This window comes from Panulirus ornatus, chromosome 20, assembly GCF_036320965.1.
Source record: "Panulirus ornatus isolate Po-2019 chromosome 20, ASM3632096v1, whole genome shotgun sequence".
NCBI classification, from domain to species: domain Eukaryota; kingdom Metazoa; phylum Arthropoda; class Malacostraca; order Decapoda; family Palinuridae; genus Panulirus; species Panulirus ornatus.
In genome coordinates, this window is record NC_092243.1 from 40,961,749 (window position 1) to 40,985,046 (window position 23,298).

The 23,298-nt window shown below is 40.5% G+C and overlaps 1 protein-coding gene across 2 annotated transcripts in view; it reads left to right on the forward strand.

The window, feature by feature from the left end:
* LOC139755960 (tyrosine-protein phosphatase 10D-like) overlaps nt 1-23,298 on the forward strand; it is a 657,464-nt gene that overhangs the window by 467,187 nt on the left and 166,979 nt on the right. For both annotated transcript variants that reach the window (XM_071674794.1, XM_071674795.1), the window contains exon 18: nt 16,199-16,393. In XM_071674794.1, coding sequence (XP_071530895.1) covers nt 16,199-16,393 — 195 coding nt within the window. The remainder of the gene's footprint in view (nt 1-16,198; nt 16,394-23,298) is intronic.

The window sequence follows — 23,298 nt, forward strand, 5'->3', positions numbered from 1 at the left end:
ATACATATTCATACTTGCTGCCTTCATCCATTCCCATCACCATCCTGCCACACATGAAATGGCAACCCCCTTCCCCAGTGTGTGTGCGAGGTAGAGCTAGGAAAAGACAACAAAGGAAACATTTGTTCATAGTCTCTAGCTGTCATGTGTAATACACCAAAGCCTCAGCTCCCTTTCCACATCCAGGCCCCACAAAACTTTCCATGGTTTACCCCAGACATTTCACATGCCATGATTCAATTCATTGACAGCACGTCCACTCCGGGACACCACATAGTTCCAATTCACTCTACTCCTTGCATGCTTTTCAATCTCCTGTATGTTCAGGTCCTGATTGTTCGAAATCTTTTTCACTCCATCCTTCCACCTCCAATTTCTCCTTGTTCCCTCCACCTCTGACACATATATCCTCTTTGTCAATCTTTCCTCATTCATTCTCTCCATGTGACCAAACCATTTCAGTACACCCCCTTCTGCTCTCTCAACTACACTCTTTATTACCACACATCTCTCTTACCCTTTCATTACTTACTCGATCAAACCACCTCACACCACATACTATCCTTAAACATCTCATTTCTAACACATCCACCCTCCTCTGCACAACCCTATCTATAGCCTATGCCTTGCAACCATATAACATTGTTGGAACTACTATTCCTTCAAACATACCCATTTTTGCTTTCCAAGATAACGTTCTCACCTTCCACACATTCTTCAATGCTCCCAGAACCTTCACCCCCTCCCCCACCCTCTGACTCACTTCCAATTCCATGGTTCCACTTGCTGCCAAATCCACTCCCAGATATCTAAAATGCTTCACTTCCTCCAGTTTTTCTCCATTCAAACTTACCTCCCAATTGATTTGACCCTCAACCCTACTGAACCTAATAACCTTGCTCTTTTTCAAATTTACTCGCAGCATTCTTCTTTCACACACTTTACCAAACTCAGTCACCAGCTTCTGCAGTTTCTCACCCAAATCAGCCACCAGCGCTGTATCATCAGCGAACAACGACTGACTCACTTCCCAAGCCCTCTCATCCACAACAGACTGCATACTTGCCCTTCTCTCCAAAACTCTTGCATTCACCTCCCTAACAACCCCATCCATAAACAAATTAAACAACCATGGAGACATCATGCACCCCTGCTGCAAACTAACATTCACTGGGAATCAATTGCTTTCCTCTCTTCCTACTTGTACACATGCCTTACATCCTCGATAAAAACTTTTCACTGCTTCTAGCAACTTACCTCCCACACCATAAACTCTTAATACCTTCAACTCTATCATATGCCTTCTCCAGATCCATAAATGCTACACACAAATCCATCTGTTTTTCTAAGTATTTCTCACATATATTCTTCTGATCCACACATCCTTTACCACTTCTGATACCATACTGCTCTTCCCCAGTCTTATGCTCTGTACATGTCTTTACTCTCTCAATCAATACCCTCCCCTATAATTTCCCAGGAATAATCAACTAACTTATACCTCTGAAATTTTGATACCTTTATCCTCTTTGCCTTTGTACAATGGCACTATGTATACATTCTGCCAATCCTCAGGCACTTCACCATGAACCATACACACAATGAATATCCTCACCAACCAGTCAACAATACATTTCAATGTATTCATACATATACATACACAGACATATACATATATACACATACATATCAATATATGCTGCCTTCATCCATTCCCGTTGCCACCCTGTGACTCACTTCCACTTCCACGGTTCCACTCGCTGCTAAATCCCCTCCCAGATATCTAAAACACTTCACTTCCTCCAGTTTTTCTCCATTCATACTTACCTCCCAATTGACTTGACCCTCAACCCTACTGAACCTAATAACCTTGCTCTTTTTCACATTTACTCTCAGCATTCTTCTTTCACACACTTTACCAAACTCAGTCACCAGCTTCTGCAGTTTCTCACTCGAATCAGCCATCAGCGCTGTATCATCAGCGAACAACAACTGACTCACTTCCCAAGCCCTCTCATCCACAGTGAATTGCATACTTGCCCCTCTCTCCAAAACTCTTGCATTCACCTCCCTGACAACCCCATCCAGAAACAAACTGAACAACCATGGAGACATCATGCACCCCTGCTGCAAACTGACATTCACTGGTAACCAATCGCTTTTCCTCTCTTCCTACTCGTACACATGCCTTACATCCTTGATAAAAACTTTTCACTGCTTCTAGCAACTTACCTCCCACACCATAAACTCTTAATACCTTCAACTCTATCATATGCCTTCTTCAGATCCATAAATGCTACACACAAATCCATCTGTTTTGCTAAGTATTTCTCACTTATATTCTTCTGATCCACACATCCTCTAACACTTCTGATACCATACTGCTCTTCCCCAATCTTATGCTCTGTACATGCCTTCACCCTCTCAATCAATACCCTCCCCTATAATTTCCCAGGAATACTCAACAAACTTATACCTCAGTAATTTTGACACTCACCTTTATCACCTTTGCCTTTGTACAAAGGCACTATGCATGCATTCTGCCAATCCTTAGGCACTTCACCATGAACCACACATACAATGAATATCCTCACCAACCAGTCAACAATACATTTCAATGTATTCATACATATACATATTTTGCTTTGTCACTGTCTCCTGCACTAGCGAGGTAGTGCAAAGAAACAGACGAAAGAATGGCCCAACCCACCCACATACACATGTATATACATACACGTACATACACAGCACATATACACACCTATACATCTCAATGTATACATATATATACACACACAGACATATACATATATACCCATGTACATAATTCATACTGTCTGCCTTTATTCATTCCCATCGCCACCCTCCCATAAATGGAATAACAACACCCTCCCCCCCTCATGTGTGTGAGGTAGCGCTAGGAAAAGACAACAAAGGCCACATTCGTTCACACTCAGTCTCTAGCCACAGCTCCCTTTCCACATACAGGCCCCACAGAACTTTCCATGGTTTACCACAGACGCTTCACATGCCCTGGTTCAATCCATTGACAGCACGTCGACCCCGGTATACCACATCATTCCAATTCACTCTATTCCTTGCACGCCTTTCACCCTCTTGCATGTTCAGGCCCTGATCACTCAAAAGCTTTTTCACTCCATCTTTCCACCTCCAATTTGGTCTCCCACTTCTCCTCGTTCCCTCCACCTCCGACACATATATTCTCTTGGTCAATCTTTCCTCACTCATTCTCTCCATGTGCACAAACCATTTCAAAACACCCTCTTCTGCTCTCTCAACCACACTCTTTTTATTACCACACATTTCTCTTACCCTTACATTACTTACTTGATCAAACCACCTCACACCACATATTGTCCTCAAACATCTCATTTCCAGGACATCCACCTTCCTCCGCACAACTCTATCCATAGCCCACGCCTCACAACAATACAACATTGTTGGAACCACTATTCCTTCAAACATACCCATTTTTGCTTTCCGAGATAATGTTCTCGACTTCCACACATTCTTCAACACTCCAGAATTTTCGCCCCCTCCCCCACCTTATGATTCACTTCCGCTTCCATGGGTCCATCCATTGCCAAATCCACTCCCAGATATCTAAAACACTTCACTTCCTCCAGTTTTTCTCCATTCAAACTTACCTCCCAATTGACTTGACCCTCAACCCTACTGTACCTAATAACCTTACTCTTATTCACATTTACTCTCAACTTTCTTCTTTCACACACTTTCCCAAACTCAGTCACTAGCCTCTTCAGTTTCTCACATGAATCAGCCACCAGTGCTGTATCATCAACGAACAACTGACTCACTTCCCAACCCCTCTCATCCCCAACAGACTGCACACTTGCCCCTCTTTCCAAAACTCTTGCATTCACCTCCCTAACAACCCCATCCATAAACAAATTAAACAACCATGGAGACATCACACACCCCTGCCACAAACCAACATTCACTGAGAACCAGTCACTTTCCTCTCTTCCTACACGTACACATGCCTTACATCCTCGATAAAAACTTTTTACTGCCTCTAACAACTTGCCTCCCACACCATATATTCTTAATACCTTCCCCAGAGCATCTCTATCAACTCTATCATATGCCTTCTCCAGATCCATAAATGCTACATACAAATCCATTTGCTTTTCTAAGTATTTCTCACATACATTCTTCAAAGCAAACACCTAATCCACACATCCTCTACCACTTCTGAAACCACACTGCTCTTCCCCAGTCTGATGCACTGTACATGCCTTCACTCTCTCAATCAATACCCTCCAATATAATTTACCAGGAATACTCAACAAACTTATACCTCTGTAATTTGAGCACTCACTCTTATCCCCTTTGTCTTTGTACAATGGCACTATGCAAGCATTCCGCCAATCCTCAGGCACCTCACCATGAGTCATACATACATTAAATAACCTTACCAACCAGTCTACAATACAGTCACCCCCTTTTTTGATAAATTCCACTGCAATACCATCCAAACCCACTGCCTTGCCGGCTTTCATCTTCCGCAAAGCTTTTACTACCTCTTCTCTGTTTACCAAATCATTTTCCCTAACCCTCTCACTTTGCACACCACCTCGACCAAAACACCCTATATCTGCCACTCTATCATCAAACACGTTCAACAAACCTTCAAAATACTCACTCCATCTCCTTCTCACATCACCACTACTTGTTATCACCTCCCCATTAGCCCCCTTCACTGAAGTTCCCAATTGTTCCCTTGTCTTATGCACTTTATTTACCTCCTTCCAAAACATCTTTTTATTCTCCCTAGAATTTAATGATACATCCCATTCCTCCCAGACTCCCCTTACCTCCTTTGTTCTCACCTTTTTCCATTCTGTACTCAGTCTCTCCTGGTACTTCCTCACACAAGTCTCCTTGTGTTTTAGATATTTGGGAGTGGACTTAGGAATGGTTGGAACAATGGAAGTGGAGGTAAGTCATAGGGTGGGGGAGGGGGTAAAGGTTTCTGAGAGCGATGAAGGATGAGTGGAAGGAGAAAATGTTATCTCGGAGAGCAAAAATGTGCATGTTTGAAGGAATAGTAGTTACAACAATGTCATATAGTTCCAAAGCATGGGCTATAGATAAGGTTGTAGGAGGAGGGTAGATAAGTTGGAAATGAAATGTTTGAGGACAATATGCAGTGTGAGGTGGTTTGATTAAGTAATGTAAGGGTAAGAGAGATGTGTGGAAATAAAAAGAGTATGATTGAGAGAGCATAAGAGGGTGTGTTCAAATGGTTTGGACATATGGAGAAAATGAGTGGGGAGAGATTGACATAAAGGATATATGTGTCACAGGTGGAGGGAAGAAGGAGAAGTGGGAGATAAAACTGGAGGTGGAAGGATGGAAAGAAAAAGATTTTGAGCAATCAGGATCTGAACATACAGGATGGTGAGAGGCATGCAAGGAACAGAATGAATTGGAATGATGAGGTATACTGCGGTCGACTTGCTGTCAATGGACTGAACTAGTGCATGTATAGCATCTGGGGTAAGCCATGGAAAAGTCTGTGGCGCCTGGACGTGGACAGGGAGCTGTGGTTTTGGTGCATTACACATGACAGCTAGATACTGAGTGTGAAAATGTGGCCTTTTTGTCTGTATTCCTGGTGATACCTCGCTGAAGCAGGGAATAGCGAAGCTGTTCCTGTGGGGCGGGATAGCAATAGGAATGGATGAAGGCAAGTAAGTATGAATATGTACATGTGTATGTATGTAATGTCTGCATATGTGTATGTATATGTATGCATATGTTGATATGTATGTGTATGTATATGTGCATATGTGGGCATTTATGTATATATGTTTGTTGGAGGAAAGGAACCTGGATGGTTTGGCTCTGAGTAATACGAAGCTCAAGGGTAAAGGGGAAGAGTGGTTTGGGAATGTCTTGGGAGTAAAGTCAGGGGCTGGTGAGAGGACAAGAGCAAGGGAAGGAGTAGCACTACTCCTGAAACAGGAGTGGTGGGAGTATGTGATAGAGTGTAAGAAAGTAAACTCTAGATTGATATGGGTAAAACTGAAAGTGGATGAAGAGAGATGGGTGATTATTGGTACATATGCACCTGGGCATCAGAAAAAAGATCATGAGAGGTAAGTGTTTGGGGAGAAGCTGAGTGAGTGTGTTAATAGATTTGATGCACGAGACTGAGTTACAGTGATGGGTGATTTGAATGCAAAGGTGAGTAATGTGGCAGTTGAGGGAACAATTGGTGTACATAGGGTGTTCAGTGTTGTAAATGGAAATGGTGAAGAGCTTGTAGATTTATGGGCTGAAAAGGGACTGGTAATTGGGAATACCTGGTTCAAAAAGAGAGATATACATAAGTATACATATGTAAGTAGGAGAGATGGTCAGAGAGCATTATTGGATTATGTGTTGAATGATAGGCGCGCAAAAGAGAGACTTTTAGATATTAATGTGCTTAGAGGTGCAACTGGAGGGATGTCTGATCATTATCGTGTGGAAGCGAAGGTGAAGATTTGTAGAGGTTTTCAGAAAAGAAGAGAGAATGTTGGGATGAAAAGAGTGGTGAGAGTAAGTGAGCTTGGGAAGGAGACTTGTGTTTGGAAGTACCAGGAAAGACTGAATACAGAATGGAAAAAGGTGAGAACAAAGGACATAAAGGGAGTGGGGGAGGATTAGGATGTATTTAGGGAAGCAGTGATGGCTTGTGCAAAAGATGCTTGTGGCATGAGAAGCGTGGGAGGTGGGTAGATTAGAAAGGGTAGAGAGTGGTGGGATTAAAAGGTAAGATTATTAGTGAAAGAGAAGAGAGAGGCTTTTGGATGCCTTTTGCAGGGAAATAATGCAAATGACTGGAATATGTATAAAAGAAAGAGGCAGGAGGTCAAGAAAAACGCACAAGAGGTGAAAAAGGGGGCAAATGAGAGTTGGGGTGAGATAGTATCATTTAATGTTAGGGAGAATAAAAATGTTTTGGAAGGAGGTAAAGAAAGTGTGTAACAAAAAAGAACAAATGGGAACATCAGTGAAGGGGGCTAATGGGGAGATGATAACAAGTAGTGGTGATGTGAGAAGGAGATGGAGTGAGTATTTTGAAGGTTTGTTGAATGTGCCTGATTGATAGAGTGGAAGATATTGGATGTTTTCGTCGAGGTGGTGTGCAAAGTGATAGGGCTAGGGAGAATGATTTGGTAAACAGAGAAGAGGTAGTAAAAGCTTTGTGGAAGATGAAAGCCGGCAAGGCAGCGGGCTTGGATGGTATTGCAGTGGAATTTATTAAAAAAGGGGGTGACTGTATTGTTGACTGGATGGTAAGGTTATTTAATGTATGTATGACTCATGGTAAGGTGCCTGAGGATTGGCAGAATGCTTGCATAGTTCCATTGTACAAAGGCAAAGGGGATAAAATTACCGAGGTATGAGTTTGTTGAGTATTCCTGGGAAATTATATGGGAGGGTATTAATTGAGCGGGTGAAGGCATGTACAGAGCATCAGATTGGGGAAGAGCAGTGTGGTTTCAGAAGTGGTAAAGGATGAGTGGATCAGGTGTTTGCTTTGAAGAATATTTGTGAGAAATACTTAGAAAAGCAAATGGATTTGTATGTAGCATTTATGGTTTGGAGAAGGCATATGATAGAGTTGATAGAGATGCTCTGTGGAAGGTTTTAAGAATATATGGTGTGGGAGGCAAGTTGTTAAGGGCAGCGAAAAGTTTTTGTCGAGGATGTAAGGCATGTGTACGAGTAGGAAGAGAGGAAAGTGACTGGTTCTCAGTGAATGTTGGTTTGTGCCAGGGGTGCGTGAATTCTCCATGGTGGTTTAATTTGTTTATGGATGGGGTTGTTAGGGAGGTGAATGCAAGAGTTTTGGAAAGAGGGGCAGGTATGCAGTCTGTTGTGGTTGAGAAAGCTTGGGAAGTGAGTCAGTTGTTGTTTGCTGATGATATAGCACTAATGGCTGATTTGGGTGAGAAACTGCAGAAGCTGGTGACTGAGTTTGGAAAAAGGTGTGAAAAAAGAAAGCTGAGAGTGAATAAAAATATGAACAAAGTTTTTAGATACAGTAAGGTTGAGGGACAACTCAAGTGGGAGGTGAGTTTGAATGGAGAAAACTGGAAGAAGTGAAGTGTTTTAGATGTCTGGGAGTGGATTTGGCAGGAGATGGAACCATGGCAGTGGAAGTGAATCAAAGGGTGCGGGAGGGGGTGAAAGTTCTGGGAGCGTTGAAGGATGTGTGGAAGTTGAGAACGTAATCTTGGAAAGCAAAAATGGGTGTGTTTGAAGGAACAGTGGTTCCAACAATGTTATATGGTTGCGAGGCGTGGGCTATAGATAGAGTTGTGCTCAGGAGGGTGGATGTGCTGGAAATGAGATGTTTGAGGACAATATGTGGTGTGAGGTGGTTTGATCGAGTAAGTAATGAAAGGGTAAGAGAGATGTGTGTTAATAAAAAGAGTGTGGTTGAGAGAGCAGAAGAGGGTGTTTTGAAATGGTTTGGTCACATGGAGAAAACGAGTGAGGAAAGATTGACAAAGAGGATATATGTGTCAGAGGTGGAGGGAATGAGGAGAAGTGGGAGATTAAATTGGAAGTGGAAAGATGGAGTGAAAAAGATTTTCAGTGATCAGGGCCTGAACATGCAGGAGGGTGAAACGTGTGCAGGGAGTAGTGAATTGGAATGATGTGGTATACCGGGGTTGACGTGCTGTCAGTGGATTGAACCAGGGCATGTGAAGTGTCTGGGGTAAACCATAGAAAGTTTTGTGGGGCCAGGAGGTGGAAAGGGAGCTGTGGTTTCGGTGCATTATACATGACAGCTAAAGACTGAGTGTGAATGAATGTGGCCTCTGTTGTCTTTTCCTAATGCTAGCTCGCGAACATGCAGGAGGAGGGGGTTGTTATTTCATGTGTGGCAGGGTGGCGACGGGAATGAATAAGGGCGGACAGTATGCATTATGTACATGTGTATATATGTATGTCTGTGTGTGTATATATATGTATACGTTGAGATATATATGCATGAATATGTGCGTATGTGGACATGTATGTATATACATGTGTATGTGGGTGAGTTGGGCCATTCTATCGTATGTTTCCTTGCACTACCTCACTAACGCGGGAGACAGCGACAAAGTATAATAAATGGGGAAACAGAAAAAGGAGTCACGCGAGCAGTGCTTATCCTCCTCGAAGGCTCAGATTGGGCTGTCTAAATGTGTGTGGATGTAACCAAGATAAGAAAAAAGGAGAGATATGTAGTATGTTTGAGGAAAGGAACCTGGAAGTTTTGGCTCTGATTGAAACGAAGCTCAAGGATAAAGGGGAAGAGTGATTTGGGAATGTACACACACAGACATATACATATATACACATGTACATAATCATACTGTCTGCCCTTATTCATTCCCTTCGCCACCCTCTTGCATGTTCAGGCCCCGATCACTCAAAATCTTTTTCACTCCGTCTTTCCACCTCCAATTTGGTCTCTTACTTTTCGTTCCCTCCACCTCTGACACATATATCCTCTTGATCAATCTTTCCTCACTCATTCTCTCCATGTGACCAAACCATTTCTAAACACCCTCTTCTGCTCTCTCAGCCACACTCTTATTATTACCACACATCTCTTTTACCCTTACATTACTTACTCGATCAAACCACCTCACACCACATATTGTCCTCAAACATCTCATTTCCGGTACATCCACCCTCCTCCACACAACTCTATCCATAGCCCATGCCTCGCAACCATATAACATATTTTTGCTTTCCGAGATAATGTTCTCGGCTTCCACACATTTTTCAACACTCCAGAACTTTTGCCCCCTCCCTCACCCTATGACTCACTTCCACTTCCATGGTTCCATCCATTGCCAAATCCTCTCCCAGGTATCTAAAACACTTCACTTCCTCCAGTTTTTCTTCATTCAAACTTACCTCCCAATTGACTTGTCCCTCAACCCTACTGTACCTAATAAGCTTGCTCTTATTCACATTTACTCTCAGCTTTCTTCTTTCACACACTTTACCAAACTCAGTCACTAGCTTCTGCAGTTTCTTACATGAATCAGCTACCAGCGCTGTATCATCAGCGAACAACAACTGACTCACTTCCCAAGCTCTCTCATCCACAACAGACTGCATACTTGCCCCTCTTTCCAAAGCTCTTGCATTCACCTCCCTAACAACCCCATCCATAAACAAATTAAACAACCATGGAGACATCACACACCCCTGCCGCAAACCTACATTCACTGAGAACCAATCACTTTCCTCTCTTCCTACATGTACACATGCCTTACATCCTTGATAAAAACTTTTTACTGCTTCTAACAACTTTCCTCCCACACCATGTATTCTTAATACCTTCCACAGAGCATCTCTATCAACTCTATCATATGCCTTCTCCAGATCCATAAATGCTACATACTAATCCATTTGTTTTTCTAAGTATTTATTACATACATTCTTCAAAGCAAACACCTGATCCACACATCCTCTACCACTTCTGAAACCAGACTGCTCTTCCCCAATCTGATGCTCTGTACGTGCCTTCACCCTCTCAATCAATACCCTCCCATATAATTTACCAGGAATACTCAACAAACTTATACCTCTGTAATTTCAGCACTCACTGTTATCCCCTTGGCCTTTGTACAATGGCACTATGCAAGCATTCCGCCAATCCTCAGGCACCTCACCATGAATCATACATACACTGAATAACCTTACCAACCAGTCAACAATACAGTCACACCCTTTTTTTAATAAATTCCACTGCAATACCAACCAGACCTGCTGCCTTGCCGGCTTTCATCTTCCGTAAAGCTTTTACTACCTCTTCTCTATTTACCAAATCATTTTCCCTAACCCTCTCACTTTGCACACCACCTCGACCAAAACACCCTATATCTGCCACTCTATCATCAAACACATTCAACAAACCTTCAAAATACTCACTCCATCTCCTTCTCACATCACCACTATTTGTTATCACCTCCCCATTAGCCCCCTTCACTGAAGTTCCCATTTGCTCCCTTGTCTTACGCACTTTATTTACCTCCTTCCAAAACATCTTTTTATTCTCCCTGAAATTTAATGATACTCTCTCACCCCAACTCTCATTTGCTCTATTTTTCACCTCTTGCACTTTTCTCTTGACCTCCTGCCTCTTTCTTTTTTACCTCTCCCACTCATTTGCATTTTTTCCTTGCAAAAATTGTCCAAATGCCTCTCTCTTCTCTTTCACTAATAATCTTACTTCTTCATCCCACCACTCACTACCTTCTCTAATCAACCCACCTCCCACACTTCTCATGGCACAAGCATCTTTTGTGCAAGCCATCACTGCTTCCCTAAATACATCCCATTCCTCCCCCACTCCCCTTACCTCCTTTGTTCTCACCTTTTTCCATTCTGTACTCAGTCTCTCCTGGTACTTCCTCACACAAGTCTCCTTCCCAAGCTCACTTACTCTCACCACTCTCTTCACCCCAACATTCTCTCTTCTTTTCTGAAAACCCCCACAAATCTTCACCTTCGCCTCCACAAGATAATGATCAGACATCCCTCGAGTTTCACCTCTCAGCACAATAACATCCAAAAGTCTCTCTTTCGTGCGTCTATCAATTAACACATAATCCAATAACGCTCTCTGGCCATCTCTCCTACTTACATACGTATACTTATGTATATCTCAATTTTTAAACCAGGTATTCCCAATCACCAGTCCTTTTTCAGCACATAAATCTACAAGCTCTTCACCATTTCCATTTACAACACTGAACACTCCATGTATACCAATTATTCCCTCAACTGCCACATTACTCACCCTTGCATTCAAATCACCCATCACTATAACCTGGTCTTGTGCATCAAAACCACTAACACACTCATTCAGCTGCTCCCAAAACACTTGCCTCTCATGATCTTTCTTCTCATGCCCAGGTGCATATGCACCAATAATCACCCATCTCTCTCCATCAACTTTCAGTTTTACCCATATCAATCTAGAATTTACTTTCTTACACTCTATCACATACTCCCACAACTCCTGTTTCAGGAGTAGTGCTACTCCTTCCCTTGCTCTTGTCCTCTCACTAACCCCTGACTTTACTCCCAAGACATTCCCAAACCACTCTTCCCCTTTACCCTTGAGCTTCGTTTCACTCAGAGCCAAAACATCTGGGTTCCTTTCCTCAAACATACTACCTATCTCTCCTTTTTTCTCATCTTGGTTACATCCACACACATTTAGATGCCCCAATCTAAGCCTTCGAGGAGGATGAGCACTCCTCGCATGACTCCTTCTGTTTCCCCTTTTAGAAAGTTAAAATACAAGGAGGGGAGGGTTTCTGGCCCCCCGCTCCCTTCCCCTTTAGTCGCCTTCTACGACACGTGAGGAATGCGTGGGAAGTATTCTTTCTCCCCTATCCCCAGGATAATAAAAAAATATATATGTATCTATATGTGTGTGTGTGTGTATGTGTATGTGTATGTATATTTATGTGTATGTTGATATTGGTATGTATGTGTATGTATATGTATGTGTATGGGCATTTATGTATATATATATATGTGTATATGGGTGAATTGGTCACTCTTCATCTGTTTCCGTGCACTACTTCACTGATGCGGGAAATGGTGATCAAGCATGATAATGATGGTAAAAGAATGAAATGGTATTGAGTGTTATTTTTACACTTGATCCCTACTTTCTGCTCATGCTCAGTCATATGTAATGCATCGAAACCACAACTCCCACAAACCTTTCCATGGTTTACCCCAGACATTTCACATGACCTAGTTCTGTCCATTGACAACATGTAGGCCCAAGTATCCCACATGGTTCCAGTTCACTCTATTCCATGCATGCCTTTCACCCTCCTTCACGTTCAGGCCCTGATTGCTCAAAATATTTTTTACTCCATCCTTCCAACTCCAGTTTGGTCCACTGCTTCTCTTTGTTCCTTCCACCCCAGATTCATATATCCTCTTTGTCAACCTTTCCTCACTCAATTCTTCCTTATGTCCAAACCATTTCAAGACACCCTCTTTTGATCTCAACCACACTCTTTTTATTACCACACTTCTCTCTTACTGTTTCATTACTTACTTAATCAAATCACCTCACACCAAATATTGTCCTCAAACATTTCATTTCCAACACATCCACCCTACTCTGAGTTACCCCATCTATAACCCATGCCTTGCAACTATATAGCATTGTTGGAACTACTATTCCTTCTAACATACCAATTTATGCTCTCTGAGATAGCATTCTTTCCACACATTCTTCATTCCTCCCAGAACCTTCGCCGTTTTCCCCACCCTATGACTCATTTCTGCTTCCATGGTTCCATCCACTGCCAAGTCCACTCCCAGATATCTAAAACACTTCACTTCCTCCACTTTTTTCCACTCAAACTTGCATCTCAAGTGGCTTGTCCCTCAACCCTGTTGAACCTAATAGCCTTGCTTTTATTCACATATACTCTCAACTTTCTCCTGTCACACACTCTTCTAAACTCAATCACCAGCTTCTGTAGTTTCTCACTTGAATCAGCCACTTGTCCTGTATCATTGGCAAACAATAACCAACTCACTTCTAAGGCCCTTTCATCCCCAACAAATTGCATACTCACTCCTCTCTCCAAAACTCATGCACTTACCTCCCTCACCACCCCATCTATAAACAAATTAAACAACTATGGTGACATCACACACCCTTGCCACAGACTGACCTAAACTGGGAACCAATCACTCTCCTATCTTCATGCTCATACATATGCCTTACACCCTTGATAGAATCCCACTGTTTCTAACAGCTTATATCCTACATCATATATTTTTAAGATCTTCCACAAAGCATGTCTCTCAACCCTATCGTATGCCCTCTCCAGATCAATAAATCCTGTACACAAATCCATCAGTTTTTCTAAGTAATTCTCACACATTTTTTAAAGCAAACACCTGATCCACACATCCTCTACCACTTCTCAAACCACATTGCTCCTCCCCAATCTGATGATCTGTAATACCTTCACCCTCTCAATCAGTACCCTCCCATATGATTTTCCAGGAATACTCAACAAACTTGTGCCATCTGTAGTTTGAAAACTTACCTTTATCCCTTTTGCCTTTATACGTGGCACAAAATATGCATTCACCAATCCCCTGGCACCTCACCATGATCCATACATACATTGAATATCTTACCAACCAATCAATGACACAGACACACCCTTTCTTGATAAATTCAACTACAGTACCATCCAATCTTGCTGCTTTGCTGGATATCATCTTCCACAAGGCTTTTACCAACTCCTCTCTCTTCACCAAACCACTCCCCATGATGCTCTCACTCTGCATAGCACCCTCACCAAAATACCTTTCATCTACCACTCTGTCATGAAATACATTTTAACATCCTTCAAAATACTCACTCCATCACTACCTGTTATCACTTCCCCTTTTGCCCCCTTCACCAATGTTCCCATTTGTTCTCTTGTCTCTTGTATATTGTTTACCTCCTTCCAAAACATCACTTTATTCTTCATAAATTTAATGATACTCTCTTTCACCCCAACCCTCAGATTTGCCCTTTTCAACCCCAGTCCCTCCCTCTTGACCTCCTGCAGCTTTTTCCTTATACATTTTCCAATTATTTGTTCTCCTTCCTTTTAAGTACTACCCCAATGCCTCTCTTTTCTCTTTCACTTGCAATTTTACTTTTTTATTCCACCACTCACTTAGCTTTCTAATCTGACCACCTCCCACCTTTCACATGCCACTTGTATCTCTTGCATATAATATCACTGCTTCCCACCTTTTCCATTCCCATCATTTGGTCTCACCTTTTGCCTTTCTGCACTCAATCTTTCTGAGTGTTTCGTCACACAAGTCTCCTTTCCAAGCTCACTTACTCTCACCACTCTCTTCTCCCTGACATTGTCTCCTCTTTTTCGAAAACTTTTAAAAATCTCCACCTTTGCTTCTACGAGATAGTGATCAGACATCCCACCAGCTACCCCTTTCAGCACATTTACATCCAAAAGTCTCTCTTTTAACCCACTGATCAATTTATATGTAATCTAGTTATACCTGTTGACCATCTCTCTTACTCACATAAGTATATTTGTGTATATCTCTCATTTTAAACCAGGTATTCCCAATCACCAGTCTTTTTTTCAGCACACAAATCCATAAGCTGTTCACCATTTCCATTCAAAACACTGAATATCTCATGCTCACCAATTATACCCTCAACTGCCACATTACTTACCTTCGCATTTAAATCATCCTGGTCTCTTGCATCAAAACTGTTGGTATGCTCAGCTGCTCCCAAAACACTTGCCTCTTGCGATGTTTCTTCTCATGAGCAGGTTCATAAGCACCAGTATTCCCCATCTCGTGTCATCCACTTTCAGTTTTACCCACATTAATCTAGAATTTACTTCCTCACACTCGGTTATACACTACCACAACTCCTGCTTCAGGAGTAATGATTCACCTTCCTTAGCTCTTGACCTTTCACATACTCCTGACTTTACTCCCAAGACATTTCCAAACCATTCTTCCCCTTTACCCTGAGCTTTGTGTCACGAAGAGCCAGATAGAGCACTTCTGACATGATTATCTGTTTCCATTAACCACTAAAGGAATCGTCCTTTGGAGCTTGCCTGAAAGTTTCATCACTACCGTGCTTGATTATAAGAGAGTCTTGTTAGATGTGGAAGAAAGATTAAAAGGAATTAAGATCCCTGGGGATAGGGGAGAAAGAATACTTCCCACGTATTCCCTGCGTGTCGTAGAAGGCGACTAAAAGGGAAGGGAGCGGGGGGCTGGAAATCCTCCCCTCTCGTTTTTTTTTTTTTAACTTTCCAAAAGAAGGAACAGAGAAGGGGGCCAGGTGAGGATATTCCCTCAAAGGCCCAGTCCTCTGTTCTTAACGCTACCTCGCTATCGCGGGAAATGGCGAATAGTATGAAAAAAAAAAAAAAGAAAAAGATTTTAAAGATGGTTGTCAACTGATGATCATAAGTAGTGACAAGACTGTGTCTGTGCATTATTTTGCAAATATTAGGATTATTAAGTCATGAACTATACTCTTTACTTAGAACAGCAGCTATTAGTCTCACAGCTGCTGAGCTACTTGACTTTTCTCTTGTTTTCTTAGGTGAAGTACCTTGCTGATGATGAGTTGATCATCAATATCACAAATTACAACTCCATTACAATCTCACGCCTTCGTCCCCACCGCAACTACACGTTCACTGTGCTCACACGTGCTGGTAGCCTGGAGAATATTATCATGAGGCAGTCAAAACCTTTGTCAGCAACGTTTACTACCAGTGAAAGCACTCCTGGCAAGGCAAGAAAAAGCATACCTTAGCATATGTGTTGTTTTGTATCATGATAGTTCATTTTTTATGTACTTTTGATATGATATTGATATATACTGTTCTGCTAAAAATGCACATCACATTGTAGATTATTCCTATCCCAGGTTTAATTATCTGTTGCATGACTATTCTGCACTGTGTAATTGGGTGAGAAATTTCTTTTGACATCTGATGGGATATAAAGTTTCAGATGCTACGAAATCATTGAAATGTTTTGTAGAATGCTTTCCAGCAGATTTTCCATATTCTCACAGCAACATGTTAACAATCATTAATGCAATCCAGTGCCACTACATTCCCACCTAGCATTATACAGATGGATTCTTCCATTACCAGCAGCACTTCAAAGCTTAGGCATGTATACTGAAAGCTGTTTTATATATTCTATTTACTCCATTTCTTTCCAGGGTTCATTTGTCTTACATTATAAGATATATCATGATCTCCAGTGGTCAGAATCACCTGTGATTACCAATTTGTATCATATGTAAAGGGAGTTTTGCACTCATGGGACCTCATCTCTTGAATAGTCTCTACTATCACAACTTTTTAAACTTTTGCATGCTCTCCACATTTGCCATGTCCACTTTATTTTTTTTTCTCATCCACCACTATTATAGTATAAAAGGACTTCTTTACATCTTTCTTAAGTTTCTTGCTTAATTTCAGGTTATATCCTCAGGTAGCCCTGTCCCCACAACTGTCAGAGAACTACTTTTCACTGTCTACATTCTCATAATGAGGTCACCCCTCACTATTCACTCTTCCATAGTAGGCAAATTTGAGGCTTCTAGCCTTTTCCTCTAACTCATATCTCCTAATTCTGACATTACCTTTGTTACTCTTCACTGAACATTCTCTGTTATCTCTCTGTGTTTATATAGGTATGGTGAACAAGGTTAACTCAGATATTATCTCTTTGCACTTCTGCAGATATAGTGAGCAAGCTTGAATTGTGCTTCTGCAGATGTGGTGAGCAAGCTTAAATCATTATCCTAGTATTATTCTTATGAGGATATGGACCTCTTCCTTAATATTTTATTATTCATTTTATTGAAAGCCATTTTAGTAATTGCTAGCAAACAGTTAGTCGTCTTTACTATTCTCCTAATGTGGTACTTTGGCAACAGGTTAGGGATGATATTGACTCCTAACTTCCTCGTGCACAGAATCCTGAAGCTCATTTCTTTATAGACAAAAATCATATTAAGGCCTTCTTTTACTCTGTCCCATCCTCATTACTTTACATCTGCTTGGGTTAAATTTCATCAATCATTTATCAGAACAACTTTAGAGTATGTGTAGGTCCCCTTGTAAGTTGATGTAATCCTGCTTCTGTCATATCCCTTGTGGCCTCTGCATCATCTACAAACATTCAGGTAGGAGTCTATACCCTCTGGAAAGTCATTTTCATAGATCAAGAAGAGTAACAGTTGCAGAACAGAAGGAACCCTGCTGCATAACATGGGTGACCTCCACCCATGTAGACATGTGACAAGTGGCTTGTGTTTCCTTCCATAGTGATAATCTTCATCAAAGGAGTCTTCCCATATTTCTGCCTGGTGATCCAGTTTTGTTGATATCCTCCCATATAGTGTAGTGGCAAACACTTTCTGATAGTCAGATGCAAACTGTCCACTCAGCCTTCTCTTTTGTCTAAGACAGAGCTAACTTTTTCATAGAAATCTTTGAGTTTCCCTAGAAACTTGTTTACTTTCACAAAAATAATTTCATCTTTATTGAATGTCATCCATATTTTCATCTTTCCCAGTACCTTACAGACTTCGTTCATCAGGAAGAATGATCTGCAGTGCCTCTTCTCGGTCTCCTTTCACATAGAAGGGTATGACGTTTGACCTATTTCCACTCCCTTGGCACTTTGCCTTTCTCCGGCAATATCATAAACAATATTTCCAAAGTTCTGTCTAGTTTATCTGCACACATCTTCAACACATAAAGTGAAACTTCATCAGGACCATGATCCTTGTATGGGTCAAGACCCATTAGTTTTTTATTAATGTCATTTTGAGATAGCTCAGGACAGTCAGGTGCCAAGAACTTTTTAAGAATACTGTGCATTACAAAACAGTAAGATGCCTAGCGCATCAAAGGAAAGCAGAAAATAGGAAAAGGATATCAAAATATTCATTTCAAAAGATAAGGTTAACATGTATACAAAGGGAGATGTAGATGGAATAATGAACAGACTGAATAAAGAGGAGGTAGATGAAACTATTGATATTTTGAAGAAGACATGCAAACATCACTTTAGGGGGAAAAATTTGATAGGTGTGGAGATGATACATCAAAAAGTGCAGTCAAATGTATTACTATGGTATGTATAAAAAGAGTGGTAGCATGCAAAAATAGTTGTGAGTTCTTGCACCCCAAAGTAAAGTAAGAAGGCATATTGTTAGATATAAAGAATGCACATGAGATAGAAAATGTCTGTTATTTGCATTGATTTAGAATAACAGAGTTAGTGAAGGTTCATGCAAATGAAGTCAACAAAAGATACTGGCAACAAATGGTGATTGGAATTGATCCAATTACAAACAGAGAAAAAGAATGAATACAGAGAAGGCTGCAAAAGGGAAACATGAAGGTTGGTCATTGCATATGGAGGGAAGGGAAAAATGAATACAATAGGACATGGAATCAGAGAAATGGCTGGAATAACAGAAACAGCACAGTGAAAACTAAGGAAAATGGATGAAAAGAAAGAATATGCTTGGAGCAGAGATTTTAATGAAACTAGCAAGAAACATACAAGGACCAAATATAAAGAACAATATAACCAAAAGAGCATTGAAATAGCAAACAGACACAGACTATGAAAAACTGGAACAAAGAAAAATGATGTGGAAAATTTTCTAAATGAAAAGTTTGATAACTTAGAATTCCAGTATTAACACCATCTTAATGAGCATACAAGTAATAACAGCATGATATATATCAATCTAAGTGAAATTTGGATGAATGAGTATATCAAAAATGAAACAGATTTAGATGGCTATAGGACTTTTAGGGCTCACAAAGACAAAACTAAACTGGGCTATATAGCTGTGTAAAGTTTGAAAGAATTTAGGTAATGAAAATATCACTTCAGAACTGTGTGTCAATGGTAGTAAGCACATCTGCCTCACACAGTTAACATAGTGTCATACAAACCACCAATGAATGAAATGGCAGAGTTCAATTGAGGAGATACTAAAGAAAATAGAAAAACTAGGACTGACAGTAAACCTTTCAGATGACTTAAATTTTAATTTTCTGGAATGGGAAAAGGATGAATCAAATTATGGATACAAATATAAATTCAAGGAAGATGAAGATCAGTTAAATGAATTCATGCTCATATGTGAGATTGTAACAAGCAGAGATGAGTGAGAGCAACTAGACAAAAAATAAGAATTACTAACAGAGAAATAATGGAATTGTTTAGGAAAGAACAAGAAATGAATGAAGAAAAAGTCATTCAAAGCATGCATCAAAACTCAGATCTGTTTGCATACATTAGCAAAGTAAGAACAAAAAATCTCGGTGAGATTGGGCCTATTGAAAAAGTAGGTGACAGTTATGTTAATAACACTAAAAGAATCTATCTTATGTTAATCAACCATTATAAGTCACTATTTATTACAAAAGAGAATGAAAACATTAACAATGAAAAATTTGATGATTATGACGACCATGGACTTCCAGATGTGAGTATATCAGAAAGACATAACTGAAGCAAATGACCAACTTCAAGAGAACTCAAACCAAGGCCTAACTGCATTCCAAGACCTCTCATAAAGCTTTTCAGACTAAGCATAGATCTGTCTAACATAATATATATATATATATATATATATATATATATATATATATATATATATATATATATTTTTTTTTTTTTTTTTTGCTTTGTCGCTGTCTCCCGCGTTTGCGAGGTAGCGCAAGGAAACAGACGAAAGAAATGGCCCAACCCACCCCCATACACATGCCTTGATTCAATCCACTGACAGCACGTCAACCCCGGTATACCACATCGCTCCAATTCACTCTATTCTTTGCCCTCCTTTCACCCTCCTGCATGTTCAGGCCCCGATCACACAAAATCTTTTTCACTCCATCTTTCCACCTCCAATTTGGTCTCCCTCTTCTCCTTGTTCCCTCCACCTCCGACACATATATCCTCTTGGTCAATCTTTCCTCACTCATTCTCTCCATGTGACCAAACCATTTCAAAACACCCTCTTCTGCTCTCTCAACCACGCTCTTTTTATTTCCACACATCTCTCTTACCCTTACGTTACTTACTCGATCAAACCACCTCACACCACACATTGTCCTCAAACATCTCATTTCCAGCACATCCATCCTCCTGCGCACAACTCTATCCATAGTCCACGCCTCGCAACCATACAACATTGTTGGAACCACTATTCCTTCAAACATACCCATTTTTGCTTTCCGAGATAATGTTCTCGACTTCCACACATTCTTCAAGGCTCCCAGGATTTTCGCCCCCTCCCCCACCCTATATATATATATATATATATATATATATGTATATGTATATATATATATATATATATATATGTATATAAAATAAAATAAAAGTGTTCTGTGTCTTAAGTATAGAAGTTGCTTGGGGGGGGGGGGTTGAAATGCTGAACTGGTGTTTGAAGTGCTGGAGAGATGAATTTGTCTCAAAATGCAGACAAGACAGGGTAATGCATAAATGCCAGGTCATTGTAGTTTCAGATGGGTATATGTCTCGTGTAGTGATGTTTACGACTGAGTTGGGAGGACAGTTTCTGGTTCTTTTCAGATCATTTCAGTGTGTTTGTCTCATAATTGTTTTGGGAGGGGGGATTGTAAGTATAGGCTACTAAAATATAAAGTGGGAGTATTCTTTTTATTTGTGCTAAGGGGATGGTGGTTGATTATTGAGGGGTTTAGAAGGGTAGGGTCCAATGCAGTTGCAAAGAACAGAGTGTAGATCATATTGAGGTGAGATTCCATTGTTTCGTTTTGTGGTTGCTAGGCAGCCAGTGATTGTTTTGAGTGCTGTGTTTTGCATGGTTTGTACCTTTGGTATATTTCATTTTGATTGAATGGATGACTAGGGAGGTGAGGTGTAGTTTGTGGTACAGCAGATGAATTGTTTACCAAGAATGTTAAAGGATCCTTTTTCTTGATCAAATCTGGTACCAATAATTGTTCTTGGGAGATCTATTTGTTTATGGCCTTTGTGTTCATGATCTAGTGTGGAAAGTGAATGTCATGTTTGCTTAGTAGGTGCTTTCTCAAAGGTGAACTTTACCCCTTCTCAGACTTTGACTATTCTTTTCCTTTTTTCTTTCATTTACCCTTTTTAATTTTTCTCCCAAGGTCTGTCCTCAATGAGAACTAATTTTCTTGACAGGAGCCTTTAACATAAAAGAAAGTAGCATCTGCTCTACTAGAGAGGTAGCAGAACCATCTTGCATAGGTATTACACAGTTACATAAGGTGTTACTGTCGGGATTATGCATTTTGATTTTAGAATGTGAAGATTGTCGGTAGCAAAGTTTTATGGGAGGATTATACATGCACCATCCTGCTTTGATTATAGAAAAATACACTCATAGGTGTGTCTTGTGAAGTTACTTGTCCAGGATATCTCAAAATCATGAATACCAAACAGTTCAGATGTGGCATTCATGATTTGCTTTTGGATATCTGCGCTTGTGTACTTCCACAAGAGTTATAATCTGACCCAGTACATTTTCATCTAAGTACTTTGTATGTGTATACTTTAAGACTTCTGACTTTCCATATTCTCATGAATTTTTTACATACTCATGTTGGTAAACCTGCCCTCTTTAGGTTTTTTATTTATTTATGCAGCCACTTGTTAAGAACAAATAATCTTTATATTTCAAAGATTTATTCATAATGCATGATGGATATCCAGAAGTTATTCTTTCTGTGATATTAACAAAGAATGTATAAGTATAGAAGTTTCAGTGACTTAGACTGATTCAGGTTAAAATTTCCTGGTTTACATACATAAAACTTTATATGCTGACAAAAGGAGCATTTTGATTTTATGTGGTACTCCTGATGGATTTGTGAGTAGTAGAATGAAACTCTATCCCTGGGGATAGGGGAGAAAGAATACTTCCCACGTATTCCTGCGTGTCGTAGAAGGCGACTAAAAGGGAAGGGAGCGGGGGGCTGGAAATCCTCCCCTCTCGTTTTTCTTTTTTTTTTTTCTTCCAAAAGAAGGAACAGAGAAGGGGGTCAGGTGAGGATATTCCCTCAAAGGCCCAGTCCTCTGTTCTTAACGCTACCTCGCTATCGCGGGAAATGGCAAATAGTATGAAAGAAGAAAGATATATATATATATATATATATATATATATATATATATATATATATATATATATATATATATATATATATATATATGTATATTTTTATTATTATACTTTGTCACTGTCTCACTCGTTAGCGAGGTAGCCTAAGGGAACAAATGAAAGAATGGCCCAACCCACCCACATACACGTGTATATACATACATGTCCACACACGCACATATACATACCAAAACATATTAACATATGCGTATACATGCATACACAGACAAATACATGTAAACACATGTACTGAATTCATACTTGCTGCCTTTATTCATTCCCGTGGCCACCGAGCCACACATGAAGTGACCACCCCTTCCTACCGCACCCACATGAGGTAGCGCTAGGAAAAGACAACAAAGGCCACATTCATTCACACTCAGTCTCTACCAGTCATGTATAATGCACCAAAACCACAGCTCCCTTTCCACATCCAGGCCACACAAAACTTTCCATGGTTTACCCCAGACGCTTCACATACC